Raw genomic sequence first — 19,875 nt, 5'->3', positions numbered from 1 at the left:
ACAAACAATCTTGGAAAATTTATCTTTCTCTCGACGACAGTTACCAAATATGTAAAAAAATGGAACCAAACAATTAATGTAATACCTCATAAGACACAAAGAATTATCAAAATACCAGGAATACTTACGCGATTGCATCTATCATATCTAGTCCCATTTCTACAGCACACCTTGCATGATCACTTCGAGGTTCAGGAAGACCAGAAACACAGTAGTAACAATCTCCAAGGATTTTTATACGAAGACAGTGGTTGTCCTGCAAATAATACAATCACAGTAATTTCTCACTTAATATATGCTGTTAAGGAATATTAGTTCAGCATAAGATTTTTATAAATATCTAAACCTTCTATTAAGAAAAATAATTTTCAATACTTTACATGAATGCAAAAATTTTCATCTAACAATTGATTAGCATTAAATTATTTAACATGACAAATTTGTAAGTAATTTGTATTTTTCTAGCTATACAAACCTAAGTCCTTTACATAGGAGAATGATAACAGCAAATCTGGAATAAGGCTGTTAAAAATTATAATGAGGCATCAACTACCAAAACTACCACCAGTGGTTCCCTACCTTTAGTGGCAAAGCATTGGCCCCTACCTGGCTCACCAACAAACCAGGAGATGCAACATTCGGAGGTGTTGCAGGAGCTCAGTAGCGAGGAGGAGGTAGAAGACGAGGAACGCCTTTCTACAGCAGAAATCAAAGACATGTTAGTGAAGTGGCAGGAATTTTCTAATCTTAAGGAAAAGAGGCACCTGGACAAGTTGGCGTGTGGTCATGCGTTAGCATATTGTGACGACATTTGCGTGCGTCATTTTCGCAACATTATGAAGGGGAGACAAAAGCAAACATCCCAAGATAGGTTCCTTTTAAATAGGCCGTCAAAAAGTGAAGGTGAAAGCGAGGCAAAAAGAGCCGGAAGAAGAAGAAAAGTAAATAATGAAAATGAAAACAAAATTAGAATTAAGTTTAGTGTAACGTAAGATTAACATTTTATTTTTAAGTGTGCGTACAGTAAGCTAATTTCATTTAAGTTAAATTTAAAGTTGCTAATTTCCTCTAAGTAATATTTAAAGTTAAGGTTATGTTACGTAGTGTTACAAAAGTGTTGCATACCGAACGTGTTGCCGTCAAGTATCTCTCCTCCCCGTCCTCTATCCCTCCTCCCCCTCCTCACACACCGCCGATAGCCACTACCGTCTGTCTCAAAGGTAAGATCTCCATAATAATGTTATATTTTATTGAGTATCATAACCAGTTCATTGGTATTTGTTATTTTGTGAGTGTAGAATGTGAATTAGAACAAAAAAAATCATCTTTTTCCACTATAATATACTGTTTTTAGGGTTTTTTCAGAGGGTGGGAACGGATTAATTGTTTTTAGTTATTCTATATGGGAAAAATTAATCTGAGATACGAGCAAATTGACACACGAACTTGGTTCCGGAACGCATTAAACTCGTATCTCAAGGTATTACTGTATAAGCAAACGCAAAATGCTACTGTGCATATCAAACTCAGCGATATATTTTGCTTTTATTTTGGTAAATGAATAACAGATTGTAACATATTTTTCCTTTTAGTCTGATGATTAATTGTTTACAATTAATTATATATCAACAAGTAGATATTTAAGTTGAAAACATAACGAACAGTACTATGTGGTATGTACGAATGCACATTGCTACTAAGCACAAACATATTAGCGATTTATTGATTTACTGTATTTTTCTTTCATTACATTAAATAAACATCAGATTGTAACATATTTTCTTTTAATGTCATGGTTATTTATTTATAATAAATTTTATATCAATATGTACACTTTCAAGTTAAAAAACACATTGAACAGTACTGTATTGTATGGTGAACAACCTACACACACACACACACACACACACACACACACACACACACACACACACACTCACTCTCTCACTCTCTCTCTCTCTCTCTCTCTCTCTCTCTCTCTCTCTCTCTCTCTCTCTCCATTTAATTTAGGCTTTCTTTCTGCTTTCAGCTAACCACAATTAAAAAATATTGTGTGCGCGCACAAGTGTGACGTACTTTAGTTACTTAAGTATACATATATGTACATATTAACATCAATGAAACTTGCTTGTATTACAATAAAATAGCTTAAAAATATGAGTGTAAAAAATCCAGGTAGGTTAATTATTGTATTACTGTACTGTACCATACAATAAATTAGCAACACTTACAAATAAGTACAATACTTTACTGTATATTTTGTATATGTACAGCATTGTACTGTGAGTATTATGTTATTGTAGTTTGTTAATAATCTGTGCTAGTTGGTATATCTTAGCAATCCATGTATGCCAACAGTTATATAAGCAGATGAGCAACTTGGTGGAGTAACAAGAAATTTTGGTGTAGAGGAAATGTGGTTTGAGCCAGCAGGGGGAAAGGGGATGCTTCCCTACTACTGGCCGGTTGTTGACACCTCGTTATAATCTGTAACTGCCATATTCCAGCTTTGCTTCTATCATTCTCCTATGTAAAGAACAAAGGTTTGTATCTGCGTAGAAACATATATAAATCTTATTATACCTAAGTAATAAAAACTTACATCGGCTAGTTGATCAAATCGACCAAAAAGTTCGTTTAGAAGACGGACAAGCTCCTGAGCTGTGCACTGAGATGCTAACACTGTAAATCCTACAATATCAGCAAACACCATACTGAAATCAGAAATATAATTGTTTTATCATGAAAGTTGAAAAAAAAGCTAAAGATTTAGAAACCTTTACCAGTTACCATTGTACTGTATTTTAACTTGTCTACCCATACAAATAAAATAAATATTGTATTTAAAGAGGTATAGTACTGAATAATCTTTTTACAATATATTGAACTGTACATTGCATATATAGTACTGTAGAATGTTTTATCAAGTGCAAAGAATATATTAAAACAAGAGCTGCATTAATACTACAAATCTTATATATTTTGTATTTTTCCTAGCTATACATACCCAAGTAATTTATATGGGGTTACTACTAATCATGTTTTCTATGGCCAGCCAATAAAAATTTGGTTGATTACGTCTTGCTTCATGCTGGGTAAACGCAGCGCATTTGCAAGGAGCAAGCAGGAGGTTGCTCACCGTGACTTCTCACAACACTCACCTGGTCAAAGACTTGTAGGGAGGTTGAGGAGGGACCTTTAGTAAATGACTAGGGTTTGAATAGCTAGAAAAAATAAAAATTATATAAAATTTTTAGGTTAATCCTACTGTAGATACAAACTTCCGAGTCATTATATGAGGAGTCTTCCTTAGGAGAGAGGAAGTCTCCGTGAAACAAAAGGGTAAACGCTTCCTATTTGATAGATTTAATTACTATAAGTAATAGCAAGAAATCAAAGTGAATCATAGAGGATAGTGTAACCGGATCATAAAAAGCCAAGGCCAACACTTCCAATTCTTGAGTTGAAAACTTTCTCTGATAGTTACTAATAATAATAGTAAGTGATCTAAGAGATCTGCCATGGAATGGAGTAGCCAGGTCATAACGAGGTAAGGCTGTTCGTTCAGTTATCAAAAGGCATTGGTATGAACATCAAGTGTTACAAAATAAACAGGAGGGTAATTTTTCAGTACTGTATATCTATAAGTACTAAAGAAATTGAGGCACACACATTTGCATTGGTGTGAAAAACCCCAGGGCAGGCTTCAACTCCAACGACAATCATTATCCACCTCAGCGACCTTTCTAGCCAAGAATGTCGGAGTAATAAGGCTTGAGGCTGGAACTGTCCTGTGAGGACTGTCAGTTAGGTAATAGTGCCGTCACCACGATGCCCATTGAGAGAATGTCTTATAGACTTGAATGTGCCATATTTAAGGGAGATATCCAACGGTGGGCTTCCCTTCTATCCAGTAATTTGAGGACTTGTATAATACGAGGTTTTGCAAACGCTGAGGTTAAGTCATGTATCACATGCTCGAGGGGGGTCCTTAGTGACGCTTCCCCTGAGGATAAACAGGCTCTTATGATAGTTTCTCTCTATCAAAAAGAGACGGTGCTCCTGAATACATTCTATCAGAGCGTTCAAAAACTTGCAAACGTGGTTTTGGAGACTAGTATAATAGTGATTTTGTGAAACACTAAGGTTGCGGAAAGCCCATCCCCAGCATATGCTCGAGGGAGGTCCTTAGTAATGATTCCCCTGAAGATGCAGAGGTTCTTCTGATGTTCTTTGTACTTGGAGGAAGGAAGTGTCACTAACTGCTTTCTTCCAGAGCAGCCTGAGCTCTTAAATATAAAAGGGGGAACGATATATCCCAGCTACTTCTTCTAAACTCGCACATCTTTTTCGACAATGGTCACAAAAAGCCTCTCTGAGTGAAGAGATGATGGATAACCTTCAGGCTTGAAGTGCGACTACTTAGTGGTATATCTTCACGTGAGGTTGACAAAGAAGGTCATGTAAGGGGGGCAACTCCCTCAGAACCTCCTTCAGCAATAGCAGAAGGTCAGGGTAGGCACTCTGTGTGTTGCCATGGCGGAGCTATGAGTGTCATAGTTAGGTTGGATGAGGATCTCACTTTGTTCATGAGCATTCGGATCAGATAAAACGGGGGAAACACACAGTCGTCCATGTTGTACCATGGATGTTGGATAGCATCTTGAAACGCTGCCTGTGGATCCAGAAGTTTGTGGTTTAGGGTTGTCGCAAACAGGTCTATTAGAGGCAAACCCCAGAAACTCAGGATGTACGGAAGGATGTTCTTTCTTGGGATAAACAGGGCCAAAAGGGACATCTGCTTGCTCTTGGTCCATCTCAGAATCTCAACAGCTAGATGGCAGAGCTGTAGTGAGAAGGTACCTCCCTGTTTGTTAAGGTAAGCTACCACGGTATTGTGGTCGCTCATCAACGCTACCGAGAGATTTGTAAGAAGTTGGAAATTTTGAATGACTGGAAAGGCCACCTTCAATTCCAGGAAGTTCATGTGGCTTTGCCGATCGGGGTCAGACCTTAGCCAGGAGGTCATGCGCTGCAGCAGGTGAGCGTCCCATCCTTCCTTTGATGCCTCTGTGAAGAGTATCATGTCTGGAGGGGGGGAGAGGAGGACAACACCTTGACAAAGGTTGGAGTCTTGCATCCATCAAAACAAGTCCTTCCTGTGCTCAGGTCCTATCGAGATGGGTTTCCCCACAGGATTCCTGCTTTGGGACCAGCTGTTCTTCAGTTGCCACTGAAGTGACCTTTTGCAGAGTCAACCATTGAGGACTAAGCATTTCAAGGAAGCTATGTGCCCGAGTAGTTGCGGACACTGATGAGCTGACAGAGACCTCTGCAACAGGAAGGGAAGAGCCACTTCTTTGAACCTTTCGATTCTGCTCTGAGATGGAAAGATCTTTTCCAATTAAGTATTGATGTGCATTCCCAAGTATACCAGATCCTTTTTGGGCTGCAGAGATGACTTCTTGAGATTTAACATGATGCCCAGTTTGGGGCAAAACTCAAGAAGCATGTCTCGGTGTATGAGAAGGGTCACCATCGAGTCTCCCAGATAGCAGGAGACAGATGCTGTTGGCATGGACCCAGGCTGAAACGAGAGTAAACACTCTTCAACACTTAAGGTGCAGTCGACAGGCTGAAGCAAAGCACTCAGAATTGAAATAACCTGTTGAGCAGACAGAATCTAAGGTACTTCTTTGAGGAGGAATGGACTGGGATCTGGAATTACGTGTCTGTCAAGTCCACCATTATGAAGTCTCCCAGTCTGATCAACTGTTTAACCATGCCTGCAGTCTCCATCCTGAACGCAGTTTGAAGGATAAACTCGTTCAGGACTGATAGTTCTATGACTAGTTTCCAGCATTGAGATAACTTTTCTACAAGAAAGAGCCGACTGAAGAAGTCTGGGGATCCATCTACAACCTCTTGGAGAGCACCTATCTCTAAAATTGTTGAGATTTCCACCTAAAGGGTAATGTCCTTCACCAATTCCTTAACAAGGAGAAGCAGGGGATTTAACAGGTGATGAATCAGGGGAGGGGGAGAGCTGGTGAAAGGTACAACATACCCTGCCCGAAGGACACATACTATCCAAAGTTCGGATCCTTGGCTCTCCCAATCCTGCCACCTGAGTTGAAGGCATGCCCATTGGTGGTATTGAGGATAGAATGGCTTCCCCTAGCAGTGGCATTGTCCTCGTCTGGTGGCTTTGCCTCCCCACCCTCCGTGGCCTTTACTTTGAAAGGGTCATCTGAGTTGGGGAGGCCTCTTGGCGGTGTTCTACTTCAACTTCGTCCACAGGGAGCATGGAAGGAATGGAGACAAAGGAGATGTGCAAAAGGAATATTTCCCTCTTTGTCACCTGTTTCAAAAATCTAGAGACAATACAGTCTTGCCGTTTTAGGACCCAACTGGCTCATTGACTGGCAGCACTGAGCCAGAAATTCGACATGATGAAATCGTTGAAAAACTTCTTCCTTTCTGGCTTGGACAGATCTTTATTATCAGCCATGTAGCCAGCTATACCGGACCAATGGTCCATCTAAGAAGAGGCTAAAAGGGTTGCCACTGAAATCCTCTCCATAACTAGGGCATTGCTCGAACCGAAGGTGACTGGTTGCGAAGACAACTTGTCCAGGGACGTCCCTTGAGTCAAGGCCAATACAGCTGGGTCTACTGGCAGGGGAGTAGAATATCCACCTGGATATAATTTTTCTGCTGCCTAACAAACAGAGGAAAAAGTATTCTCAAGGGGCTGCTCACACTGAGGAAGTCCTTCCTAGCAGAATTCTGCAAGTTCACCATCCTAAGGGAACCCTTTTGCCAGTCTAGACCAAGGAAGTTCAAGTCTAGATTGCTTTGGTCTGGGAACAATACAGAGTAGGTCTAAGGATACACCCTGATCCTCTGGAGCCAAGTAAGTGGGTTCCGTAATGCCATTGACTTTACGGATGAAAGCCAAAACTTGCAGGAAGATGGAGTCAGATTCCCCCAGTTCGGTGGTAGGAGGGTTAGGGCTGGCATGTCACAGTTATTGCCATCTGAGCACTCCAAGTCAGCAATAAGGACTTCCACCTCCTGACTAATACCCAGCTGGGGCAGGGGTGGGTCGTAATCATCATCAATAGGTATAGCAGAAATCGAGGCCTGGGAGCAGCTTCCCTAGGCTGAGGTGCCAAAGCACCAACCAAGACTTCTTAGATCTTTCGATGAAGAAGAGGATCGTCAACAAGTTATGAGGCCCAAGTCTTAGGCAGTGAAGCTATGTCCTTCCTACCCTATGAAGGAGTTAAGGATGCTTTATGTTCCTTTCAAGGGAGAGAGTAGGGGAGCTGTTATTTCCCACGACTGAGAAGACTCTGGAGACCTTGAGGCTCAAGGACGTTCTCGGGAGGTGGAAGGAAGTCTCAGGAGAGGCGTACAGGAAGGCAAATTGTCTGCCTTTAAAGGGAAGGGCCTAAAAGACTACAAGAGATCTCTGAGCCCCTACTGATGCGAGGATTAAGGTATTGTCTAAAGGTGGCATGACCTGCCTACGCTTATACCGCCTCTGATAAACTTTGGAAAGATCTAGAACAAGATCCTTGAATAAAAGGTATGGGTACGATCAGCGAGTTTCGAATTTGCCGTCCAAACAAATCTTTGATACCAAGACACATGAGAGATCGGTAATTTAGTGGCGACTGGCCGCAGCAGGGCTGGTTGAGTAGGGCCCCTAAACTCAGGTACAAACACCAAAAGGGCAGCTGGAGCAAAGAAGGATGTTACTACGCTGTGCCAGCTAGGGTTGAGTCCCTGAAGACACATCCAATGTCAAAGGGATTTCTGGTGGCCAGTCAGAAAGAACAGATGAAGTCTGGGCAGATTGGGTGGCTAGAAATGCTTTAACTATATTCTACATCCATTCGGCATCGGGATCCCCGGGAATGGGTGGATCGGGATGGAACTGGCACTTGAGCATAATAGGTGCTAGAAGCCAGGTCTCGCTCACAAGAGCTAGCTATAACATCATGTTCGCGGTACCTCCTTACCCATGGTCGAGTCACATAGCACGAGTCATGGGTGGGATGGAGGTATTGCAAGTTAGAAAGTTAGATATGCCGGTTAAACCAGAGTCAAAGGAGTGACTACGTCCACTCTCTCCAACAGCCAAGTCAAAAGGGGTTGAGGTTGAGATCGAGTGCGAGTGTGTGGGTTGAGTAGAGCCTCTCCTTCTACCCCCCCCCCCACACCTGGGTAGTTTGAGAGCCATCTCGTTTAAGTTTTTTACAGCTGTGAACACCCAGCTACGCTAAGTAACCCCTTGAAAAGAGCGAGGGTTTGTATTTGTGTCAAAAGAAACATTGAGCATTATAGAAATTCTTTTCACCTGAGCTCAAATTGTTGTGGGTACCCTTTCATCATTATATTAGAAATAGCAAGATATACTGTACATAAATCCTACTTTTTGAGGATACCAGCCACCAGTTGAGATACTACCACTAGAGTTATTGGGTCGTTAGACTGGCCAGAGAGTATTACATTGGATCCCTTTCTCTGGTTACAGCTCATTTCATCTTTGCCGACACATACACAGAGTAGCCTGGTCTATTCTTTACACATTTTCCTCTTTCCTCATACACTTGACAACACTAAAATTACCAAACAATTCTTCTTCTCTCACTTTCCTCTTGGTAAGGGTAGAAAACATTCTTCAGCTATAATAAGCAGCTCTTCTTGGAGAATGACACTCCATAATCAAACCATTGTTCTCTAGTCTTGGGTAAAGCCATAGCCTCTGTACCATGGACTTCCACTGTCTTGGGTTAGAGAACTCTTGCTTGAGGGCTCACTCATGCACACTATTCTATATTATTTATCTTCCTCTTGTTATTTTGAAGTTTTATTTATAGTTTATAAATGAAAGATTTATTTTAATGTTCTTATTGTTCTTGAATTTCTCTTGTATTTTATTTCCTTTCCTCACTGGGCTATTTTCTCTATTGGAGCCCTTGGGATTATAGCATCCTGCTTTTCCAACTAAGGTTGTAGTTTAGCAAGTAATAATAATAATAATAATAAATAATAATTGTTCTTAAATCCCATATTGATGCTTAATTTTTCAAGCACTATATCTTTAAATATTAGGTAAAATATGTGAAGAGAAATTAAGAAGAACAATTAATCAGGAAGGTTTTGAAAACACCAAAGCAATGACGAGTAAGAGTCAAAAAGGGGAACAAGATAGAAGATGACATTGTGAACTTTAATATTTAAACCCACAAATGTTAATAATACTATAAAACCTCTGAAAATTATACAAATAACTTTTTACCTTTGAGAAAAACTGCTTCACAATTCACAAAATGTAATGGCAGTCCCAATTTAGAACTACAAAACTGAGAATTCTAAATTAGACTAACACATACCTGACATTTTCATGACGTTGTATGTAAATTTTGTGAAATTGGCCCTCGACAGGTTTGATAATGTCTGCTTTCATCTCCATGGCTACATGTTGTGGCAACACTGACAGCAATAGTCGTTCCTGAAATGATAAATAAAAATGTTTTATATATCATAGCTTTTAGTAAATAACAGACATAGAATACATAGTTATACAGTAGAATCTGAGGGTAAGATATATATATATATATATATATATATATATATATATATATATATATATTTATATATATATAATGTATATATACAGTATATATATATATATATATATATATATATATATATATATGTATGTATGTATATATATGTATATATGGGTATATATATATATATATATATATATATATATATATATATAGTATATTTATGTATACACACACACACACACATATATATATATATATATATATATATATATATATATATATATATATACAGTATATATATATATATATATATATATATATATATATATACATATATATGTGTATATATATATACATATATATATACATATGTATACATAATATACATATATATACACATACATATACATATATATGTACATATTTATATATACACATATATATATACATATAAATATACATACATATACATATTTTATATACATACATACATACATACATATATATATATATATATATATATATATGTATAAGCACCTCTTAATATCAAATTTTCTTCGCCTTGGGATCAGAGACCAAAGAGGGAATCAATTTATGATAATCGCTTCTGGTCGGCCAAGGGTTCAAACCAAGGCAAAGTCGAAACTGAGGTTACAGTGGCCCGTTTTTCCCACTAGAAAGATAAGAGTCACTGTAACCTCAGTTTGGGTTCGAATCCATGGCTAAACAAAGGCTAACGTTAATTCCCCCTCATCTTAATTTGTTGGAGAGGAACTTATGGTTAATCAAACTTCTTATTCCTGATCTAGATATTAATCTCTGGCGCCGTTGTTCAATTAGTTCCTTTGGCATATTGCATTAGATTTTTTTATAATTCTGACTATCCTTTACATTAAGATCTTCCTGGACAGTTCCAACCTGTTCGTAAATACTAGGTATGCAGTTATTTCTAATAGTCAGGCCTTCTCCATCATGAGGCTCAATACTACACAGTACTCTAGAAGTTTTATTCCAGCTGTGACCAAGTTATGGAATGATCTTCTTAATCGTGTAGTTGAATCAGTAGAACTTCAAAAGTTCAAAGTTGGAGCAAATGTTTTTATGTTGAACAGGCTGATATAAGTCTTTTTATGGTTACATATGAATTATCTGTTTTAATGTTGCTAATGTTTTTAAAAATATATTTATCTTAATTTTTCATTGCTTCTTATATCGTTTATTTATTTCCTTGTTTCTTTTCCTCACAGGGCTGTTTTTCCCTGTTGGAGCCGGTGGGCTTATAGCATCTTGCTTTTCCAACTAGGGTTGCAGCTTGGCTAGTAATAAAATAAATATATATATATATATATATATATATATATATATATATTATATATATATATATGGGTATATATGTGTGTGTATATATATATATATATATATATATATATATATATATATATATATATATACATATATATATACAGATATATACATATATATGCATATATATACATATATTTACATATATATACACACATATATATATACATATATAAGTATATACATATATATATATATATATATATATATATATATATACGTGTGTGTGTGTGTGTGTATATATATGTATGTATATGGATGAAAATCAACACGATATCGTGCTCAAATAGTAATAAATTTCTACCTCATACTTGGGATCGAACCCTAGCCCCTTCAAATGAAAGACCAGGTCGCTTCCAACCATTCCACCAGAGGCTGAAAAGAAGTCGAAACCTAACTGTTAACTGCAGATTAGGATTTACCTAGAGAGACACCAGTCTCTTACCAGCGAGTTTTTCCCGACTTCCCGGCCCACCAGGTGACACAATTGATAGCATTTAATTCGAATTACCCCTAATTAGTCAATATGGATGAAAATCAACACAATGTCGTGTTCAAATAGAAATAAATTTCTACCTCATACAGCAATCCCAAAACTATACAAACATGAAGATAAAATTCCACTTGAGAAAGGAGTTAGACAGGGAGACCCAATCCCTACTAAATCATTCACCGTATGCCTATTAATGGGAAATACCTTAACATCTTAAGATCTGCAGATGACATACTGTAGTTCTGTTTAGTGAACCATAGGAGGAATTGCAAAAGGGTTATGGGTAAATCTCTAGAGATTGTTAATGAAGCATGTACCTAGAACAGACAGTGCTTCCTCAGGACACGAGACCTAATTTAAAAGGAGGACAAGCATGAGATGGAGAGAATTTAGTAAATAAAATAAGATTATGAAAAGTAAAATGTCTAATTATAAAAAAGAAAAGTATTTAGTCAGATAGCTATACCAACATTAATTTATGCATCAGAAACTTGGAGCCTAACTAAAGCCTAAGAATATAAGCAAGTTATAACTCAAAGAGATATGAAGAGAATAGTGAAGCGAATAACATTAAGAGACAGAAAAAAACAGCACAAATGATATTCTAACAACACGAGGTTAAAGGATAAGAAATGGACATGGCCAAGACATATAATGAGAATGACAGATAACAGCTGGGCATTAAAAATAGCCAAATGGGTCCCATTAGATTGCAATATAAGCTAGGGAAGTATATATATATATATATATATATATATATATATATATATATACATACACACACACACACATATATATATATACACACACACACATATATATATACACACACACACACATATATATATATATATATATATATATATATACACATACAGTATATATATACATACCCACACACACACACACACACATATATATATGTGTGTGTGTATATATATATATGTACATATATATATGTATGTTATATACTATATATATATATATATATATGTATATATATATGTCTATATATATATGTGTGTGTGTATTCATAGATATATAGATATATAAATTATATATATACACATATACACATTTACACTGTATCAGCACTAACCAAAGTTCTGAATGTTTGTGAAGAATGATGCAAAGATCTTTGTATTGTATATACAGTAGATTTGACAGCATCATTAATTGCCTAGCGTAATACAACCACGTTGAATGAAACAGATAGCAATTAGAGAAAGACAATGCCAGAGAGTGACAAAGGGCAATAATGGAATACTTGCGAGAATTGAATCAACCTACTTGATCTAACCCCCACTCCTTACTTAGTGCCATTTACTCAAATCTCGCTCACTCATATACGGTTATACAATATCATAGCTTGGTTATTATACCACATTGCCCAGAGTAATTCAAGTGTATGATCTTACCGTGTAGAGGACACTGTGTGGTATATGGAGTCTTTTTTTTTTAAGGAGAAATTTAGATTGGTACCTTAAAAGATATAAACACAAACAATAAGCCGTTTATACTCCACTGTAGGACAAAGACCTCTGACATGTCCTCCAACTTTCGTCTGTTCATGGTCTTTTTGTGCCAGTCTAAAACAGAAAACTTTCTTAGTTCGTCAATCTACAGTCTTCTTCATCCTTCCCCTGCTTCTTTTGCAATCTGTAAGGACCCATTCTATATATATATATATATATATATATATATATATATATATATATATATATATATATAGATAGATAGATAGATAATGTGTGTATATATATATATATATATATATATATATATATATATATATATATATATTCTGCCCTTGATAGCGGGCATGGCCTTCCTTTCCGACACCTATTACCCACGTGCTCGATCCACGTCCCCTGCCAAGCATTGCCGCCCCCCCCCCCCTCCCCCCACATCATAGCCTTTCTGACCACAATCACCTGGTGCTAGCCGGAAGTTGCGATAAAGAACATTAACTCAGGAGTTATTATAAGCCTTTCTTTTTTCACTAAAGACAGGAAGCACGATTTCGACAGGAGAATGGCAGGATCAAAATGACATGGCTTAAAAACAGCAAGAGAATAGAAGTCTGGCAGAAAAGAGTATACTTTACAAAGAAAAATAAAATATGAAGGGTCGGAAATGAGGGAGATGGGAGAAGAAGCCAGGCTAAATATACAGTATATGAGCCCTTAGAGGGACATTAGAGAGAGTAACTCCAAATTAAGAAAAAGAAAAAGCAGAAAAAAAATCTTTATTTCGTATCATATAATCTAAGCAACCAAACGGTTATTTGCGCATTAAGAACAGCGTACAGTATGAAGTGCAGGGAGTTAGAATTCAGTTAAACTTTAATAAAATCACTATGACCAATCGAAAATCATTCTCTTAATATTTTAATTCTATTGAATATTGTAACTATAGTGTTTAAACTTTCCTTTTGTTCAGAGATCAGATTCAATCGATGTACTTTCTATTAAGTTCCTCCATTCTCTTATCATTTAATTCTTCACCCTTTACATTCTACACGGTGGTTTCAATCATTCTAAAATAAATATTATTTCTTCCAATGAGAATGCCAACTTTACATGGGTAAATGTGTGCGCATGTGTATATATATATATATATTTATATATATATATATATATATATATATATATATATATGTATGTATGTATGTATATATATGTGTATATATATATATATATATATATATATATATATATATATATATACATATATATATATATATATATATATATATATACATATATATAAATATATATATAAAACTCGTCTGATCACATCTTATGTATTCTTTTCCATGAAGATCAACAATTATTTGATTACCGAGTTCCATGGCAGTTCCTTTCCCGTTTCGGCTAAGCTATAGATTTCTCTACTAAGTTCCTTGCCAGTTCAAATTTCTACAATCTTTTTTATCACAAAAGATGAATCTGTGGTGTTTTTTAGGTTTAGCCTAGAAGTAGTCATCAAAATTAAGGTTATTCTTTTTTATCCTCATCATTCATAAAAGGTCACTATGGTTACGACTTCTGACTTTACAATTTAACAATGGTTACTAAAACCCTTTTCATCACATTTCGAAAAATTTTGTGAACAACAGTTAAGACAGGACTTATCATGACATGTTGATTCAGGGTCACATATTTTGGACAACGGCGTCTTTCTAACAAATGATGCCAAGCAGGGAATAGACTTTCGTTTTATCTTAACTAATCAAAACATTACTCGTAGCTAGTTAAATTGATTTAATAATTCCAACTGTTTAGAAAGGAACTTTTTTCCCTTCCCGCTGACCATTTATACTTTAACCGTATACCACCCTCTCTTTAAAGGTAAGCCCGCTTATGAATGGCTGAGCTGAGGCCAGGGATAGTGGCATTGTCCTAGCAATGTCACTATCCTAGAGACTGACCATATATACATATGATCAACGCCCAAGCCCGTTCTCCAGTCTCCATCCAGGTTAGGACCAAGCAATGACCGTTGATGACTCAGCAGGTAGACCTACTGGCTCCCCCAACCGGGGGCCCCTTCCTTAGCTCGCAAGGATGGTGAGGTTGCAGACCTAGGAGGATTAATAAAGCTACAAGAAACTAATGAATATGAGCGGGACTCAAACCCCAGTCTGGCGATCACTTGGCAGAGACGTTATCAATAAACCATAACAACCCTTAACCCTTTCCTCTGTATATAAAGTCAAAAACACTAAAATGGAGATCCAAACGACCAGGCACAATTCATTGAATTTGATTGGTCGATTATTATAAAAAATAATCATTATCTCCAAACGACCAATTCCAATTCATAACTTTAAGGATGGGCCGCTGTTCGAAACAGTTCGTAACTACTGAATAACCTCTGCCATGGCTATATACAACTCAAGTTTACTTACAAATTATACTCCAAGTGATATATATAATCACCCAAAAAATGACATAACATTCATATTAAGAATTTCCTAAGAAAAAAAAAACCGTTTGAAATAAATCAAACTTCGCTTCTGGGAGATAAAAGTTCCCCTTACTAAATAAAAAAAGGAATAAAATGAAACTAGTAACTTTGCTGTCTGAAGAAAAGATACGGATTAACCTACGATGGATTTCCGAATTATCTTATCTCTTCCGCCCTGAGAGATCTATAGTATGCTCACTTTATAGAAAAACTTAATACCATTCTAATCTTGAAACAATTCAATCTTACTTTTTTCTTTCTTGTTTTTATCAGCTTTGCCTTTATCTGACAGGGTAATCAATATCTATCTAATCAATTCGCCATATTGCCTTGTATATCGATAAATTTATAAGCTCATCTTTCATTAAGCTGTACAGTATAAGAGACTGCATAAGACAATAAATTATTTCGTGTTTGCTTCTGTGACATGTTACAAAATTAATCAACGCCACCTTAAATTACACCAGTCGCCTTAATCAATCAAACGCTATGACTTCGGTACTACAAGATTCTATTTTCTAACATCAACTTAAACTTTAAGACGATTCATTTGGTTTAGCAGATGACAGGTTGTCGAACTGCATACATTGTTCTTAATGAAATCCACAGTTACCCGTCATGGGGAAAATCTAATGAAGCACTGCTGTATTGGGGTATAGCTTAAATACTTGTAAAAGAGAAATGGGTTAGTATGCTAACCTCAGATGACCTGATGTCAAAACTATTTGAAAGATTAAGTGTACGGAGATAACAATATTTGCAAAAGTTCCAAACCACCTGTAAATAAGTACAATTTTCTTTTTTTACTTTTTTTTAAACAAATGAACTCTTATTTTCTAGATATGCGTTTCTAAACTGATAAAATATGAATTGTTTCATAGTCATAAAATCCATTATTAAGAAGTTTGTGGCTTTTTAAACCTAATTTGTGTTAAGGATACCAACATTACCATTTTACTGTCTGGAAGGTCTTTTATTTTCTTGAATTAACAAAGTCAATGTGATATTAAAACTACTGTTACATTTCCTTCAGCAAACAATGTATGGAAATATGAAGGATAAAATTTTCACGCTTCATAAAATTCCAGTTCTTTTGAATTTTAACTTACACGAGTATTTTACGTAATCCTGTTAGAAAAAAAAAACTTGGTTACATCAAGACAATGAACTTCAAGAATCACTAATTATGAACAAACGTATCTAAACATAATAAATATGTACAGTAATGTAACAAAACCTTATAAATGGATGCTCAACGTTTTCATATCAGGCTCCACAATCTCATATCTTATCAATTAGTTTGACGTACAATGAACAAAGGTGAAGACGGGACAATACTCTAGGTTCTTAACACTTAAAAGTATGAAAATTAACGAGAGAGAGAGAGAGAGAGAGAGAGAGAGAGAGAGAGAGAGAGAGAGAGAGAGAGAGAGAGAGAGAGAGAGAGAGAGAGAGAGAGAGAGAGAGATATATACTGACCAGTTTGTCATTTTCATCCTCCATCTGCAGCCTGGCAGCAATACAGTTTCGAGTGTCAAGGAAGGCCTTTCTCTGTGCCGCTTCCATCATCTGTTGTAGCCAAACACCTGCCATGTTGACTGCCACTGCCACAACGCCATTAGCAACAAACTGAAAACAAAAAATTAACATATAATAATAGAGGCATGCATCTATACTCAAATTATTTTAATGAGGCGCATTTGCAGAGACTCGCAGCGGTGCCCTTTTAGCTCGGAAAAGTTTCCTACTATCTGATTCGTTAGAATTATCTTCTCCAACCAATCAGCGAGCAGGAAACTTTTCCGAGCTAAAAGGGCACCCCTGCGAGTCGGTGCAAATCTGCCTCACTAAAAAGAATTGACTATATGTATCGGGTATACTTCTGGAAATAAAAATATTTAATGGTGCCAAAACCTCAGATGAATTTTGACAACTATAATATTACAAAATAATGAGAAATGGCGGTTTGCGTTCTGCTAATAACATATAATTTTACTTCGAACAATTTCTTTTGTTAATTATAAGGCTTCTCTCTCTCTCTCTCTCTCTCTCTCTCTCTCTCTCTCTCTCTCTCTCTCTCTCTCTCTCTCTCTCATACGAACAAGATGCAGAGAAACAGTAACAAATGTGTGTAAGAAAAATTTGATTCTTATTAATTGCTTTATTAATCCTCAAATTTCTATTCTTTATCCACATGAAAACTTTTAAAATGCTGAGACTAATTAATTGATGGGGGTATAATTAACTAGCAAAAAACAATGCATACTTTCCGTCAATTTCAACACAATGCTCTTCACTATGAATTTCTACTTTGAAGATTAATTTCAGATGACAAAGAGGCGGCAAAGGAGGGGAATGAATCCACTTTCTAATTAGATTTTCTCATATATGTAAACATTTGTATAATATATACGATTTTTAAATGCTTCTCATGTCAGCTGCTTTTTAAATGGTCGACACATGCCGTAACATCTTTAATAAAAAGTATTAAACCTCTCGTAAGAAACGTGACAAGAAGTAACAAAACAGCTCTCTACACGCTTTTCAAATGTTAGCAGCCGAGACATGTGTTAACGACGAGGAGAACCTAATTTATAGCTGGCAAGTGTAGCAGCCCTGGTCTGTCTGTCGAATGCATCAAAAGAAAATGGGAATGAGGTCATGTGAAATTTGGCTAGAAGCTTATAATAGGTCTCTCTAAAACTCATCTCTTAACTCAGAGTTAAATTAAGCATTCTGAATAATAATCATGATAAAATATAACTAATTAAGAATGTACGACTGTCGTTAAACTTAATTAACTCCCAATAGACTATGTCAAATGTGTCGTTTTAATGAGAAATTATTCACTTTGTGTTGTCCCTGGTGAGGCAAACTAAACAAAACCAAGTGGTGAAATTCCTTTGGGAAGTCACTCGCCTCTGCGAATTCCCATTAGTGCGCGAAGGAACAATAAATCATTTCCAGCGGCATTGTATAAGACAAGATCCCTCATTTTGTGGAGCTTGTTATTTTCTTATTGTATTCTGGAACGCTAAGGTGATAATGGATATTGGACCAAAAGCAAGCGTACAATAAAGACTACATCTTTCATTGAAAAGGTGAAATTACTTTTTACTGTTCTTAAAAGACTTTTCATACGTAAATATGTTTTCATGCAATCAGATCAGCATATTAAATATCAAAGCCCTGAATATCAACGAAATGTTTCTACTTCAATCGAAATTTTAACGATATCTTCAACAAACCTATTCATATTTCAGTGACGTAATAATAGTAAACAATATCAGCGATAAAAAAAAAAAAACTTCGAAATATCATATGACAAATCTAAAACTTAATCAATCGATAAATTTACGAAAATCAATAAAAGTTTATTCCAGAGAACCCTCGAGAGAGAAAATATACTTTCCTTCATTTAAAAGACTTTCATTGAGACTGGCCAAATGCTTTCTCAATAGCCGAAGACCATTTACTGTACTAGGAAAAAATACTTGTCTGGTTGCATTTGGTTAAAATAAATGCTATTTCTCCTGTATCCTTCACTAGTTATTAAGAAAGCGTTAGTAATCTCCTAACAGAAATGTCAGGCATATATATGAAAAAAGTTATTCTTAAAAAAAAACATCAAGTTTAACTTATGATTTTCTTACCCTTTTCATGTCTCTCATTAATGATTCAAGAAAAATCTTACTTGTTAATTATCAAGTATTTATTTCTGGGGTGGGTTATCTTTATATAACATGATCTATAGTAATCCATATCAACTAAACAATATATTACCTGAATAATATGAATATTCAATGTAATAACAATCATCTGTTTATGCACTTATAGTTGGCCTGTGCAGCTGTAGTACAATGGTGTTTTTGTCTAATAACACCAAATCAGTATAAAACGATCCTAGTTTAAATTGATGTAAAATCATCATAGCTTCACCCATATGTTTACAATGATACATAAGAGTTATGTTAAGATATAGAAATATACGATACAGTGATACATGAAATGGCAGTGGAAAGATTAAATGGACCGAATTACTTTATCGGAAGATAATACTATCGCTGTGATATATAAAATTTTCTCTTGGACACATGGTTAAGAATACAAGTTTTGAATGAGGATATTGTACCCCTTGTAAGAATATCTTAATACGAATATCTATGTTATTCTTTATCCTCTAAACTTATATCTTGAACTTGAGCTCAAAACAATTGGTTGACAGTATACAGTGTTCCCTCCTGAGTTTTGCTACAGAGCGGTCCTGACCCACTGTGTCTAATCAGACAGCAATGCTCGCGTATGGCTTCACTCTCCCTTCCACAAGCGCTTGTGTAAACAGCATGTGTGGTTGCTTCAAGCATCCTGGTCGCTTACTTTACATCTTTAAATATAAACAGAGACATAAATCATGCTTCAAAAATTCTTCTACAGTATATCACGTCTAAAAATAATATT

The 19,875-nt window shown here is 36.0% G+C and overlaps 1 protein-coding gene across 9 annotated transcripts in view; it reads right to left on the bottom strand.

Annotated features, from left to right (window-relative positions):
• The window catches only part of LOC137619491 (adenylate cyclase type 1-like), a 423,950-nt gene that overhangs the window by 280,450 nt on the left and 123,625 nt on the right, over positions 1–19,875 (bottom strand). For all 9 annotated transcript variants that reach the window (XM_068349561.1, XM_068349560.1, XM_068349564.1 and 6 more), the window contains exons 3-6: positions 16,897–17,046; positions 9,408–9,526; positions 2,603–2,714; positions 129–256 (exon numbers count right to left, since the gene is read on the bottom strand). In XM_068349561.1, the coding sequence (XP_068205662.1) occupies positions 129–256; positions 2,603–2,714; positions 9,408–9,526; positions 16,897–17,046 (509 nt within the window). The remainder of the gene's footprint in view (positions 1–128; positions 257–2,602; positions 2,715–9,407; positions 9,527–16,896; positions 17,047–19,875) is intronic.

The sequence above is a fragment of the Palaemon carinicauda genome, chromosome 26 (assembly GCF_036898095.1).
Source record: "Palaemon carinicauda isolate YSFRI2023 chromosome 26, ASM3689809v2, whole genome shotgun sequence".
Taxonomy (NCBI): domain Eukaryota; kingdom Metazoa; phylum Arthropoda; class Malacostraca; order Decapoda; family Palaemonidae; genus Palaemon; species Palaemon carinicauda.
This window is presented reverse-complemented; position numbering and strand designations above follow the sequence as displayed.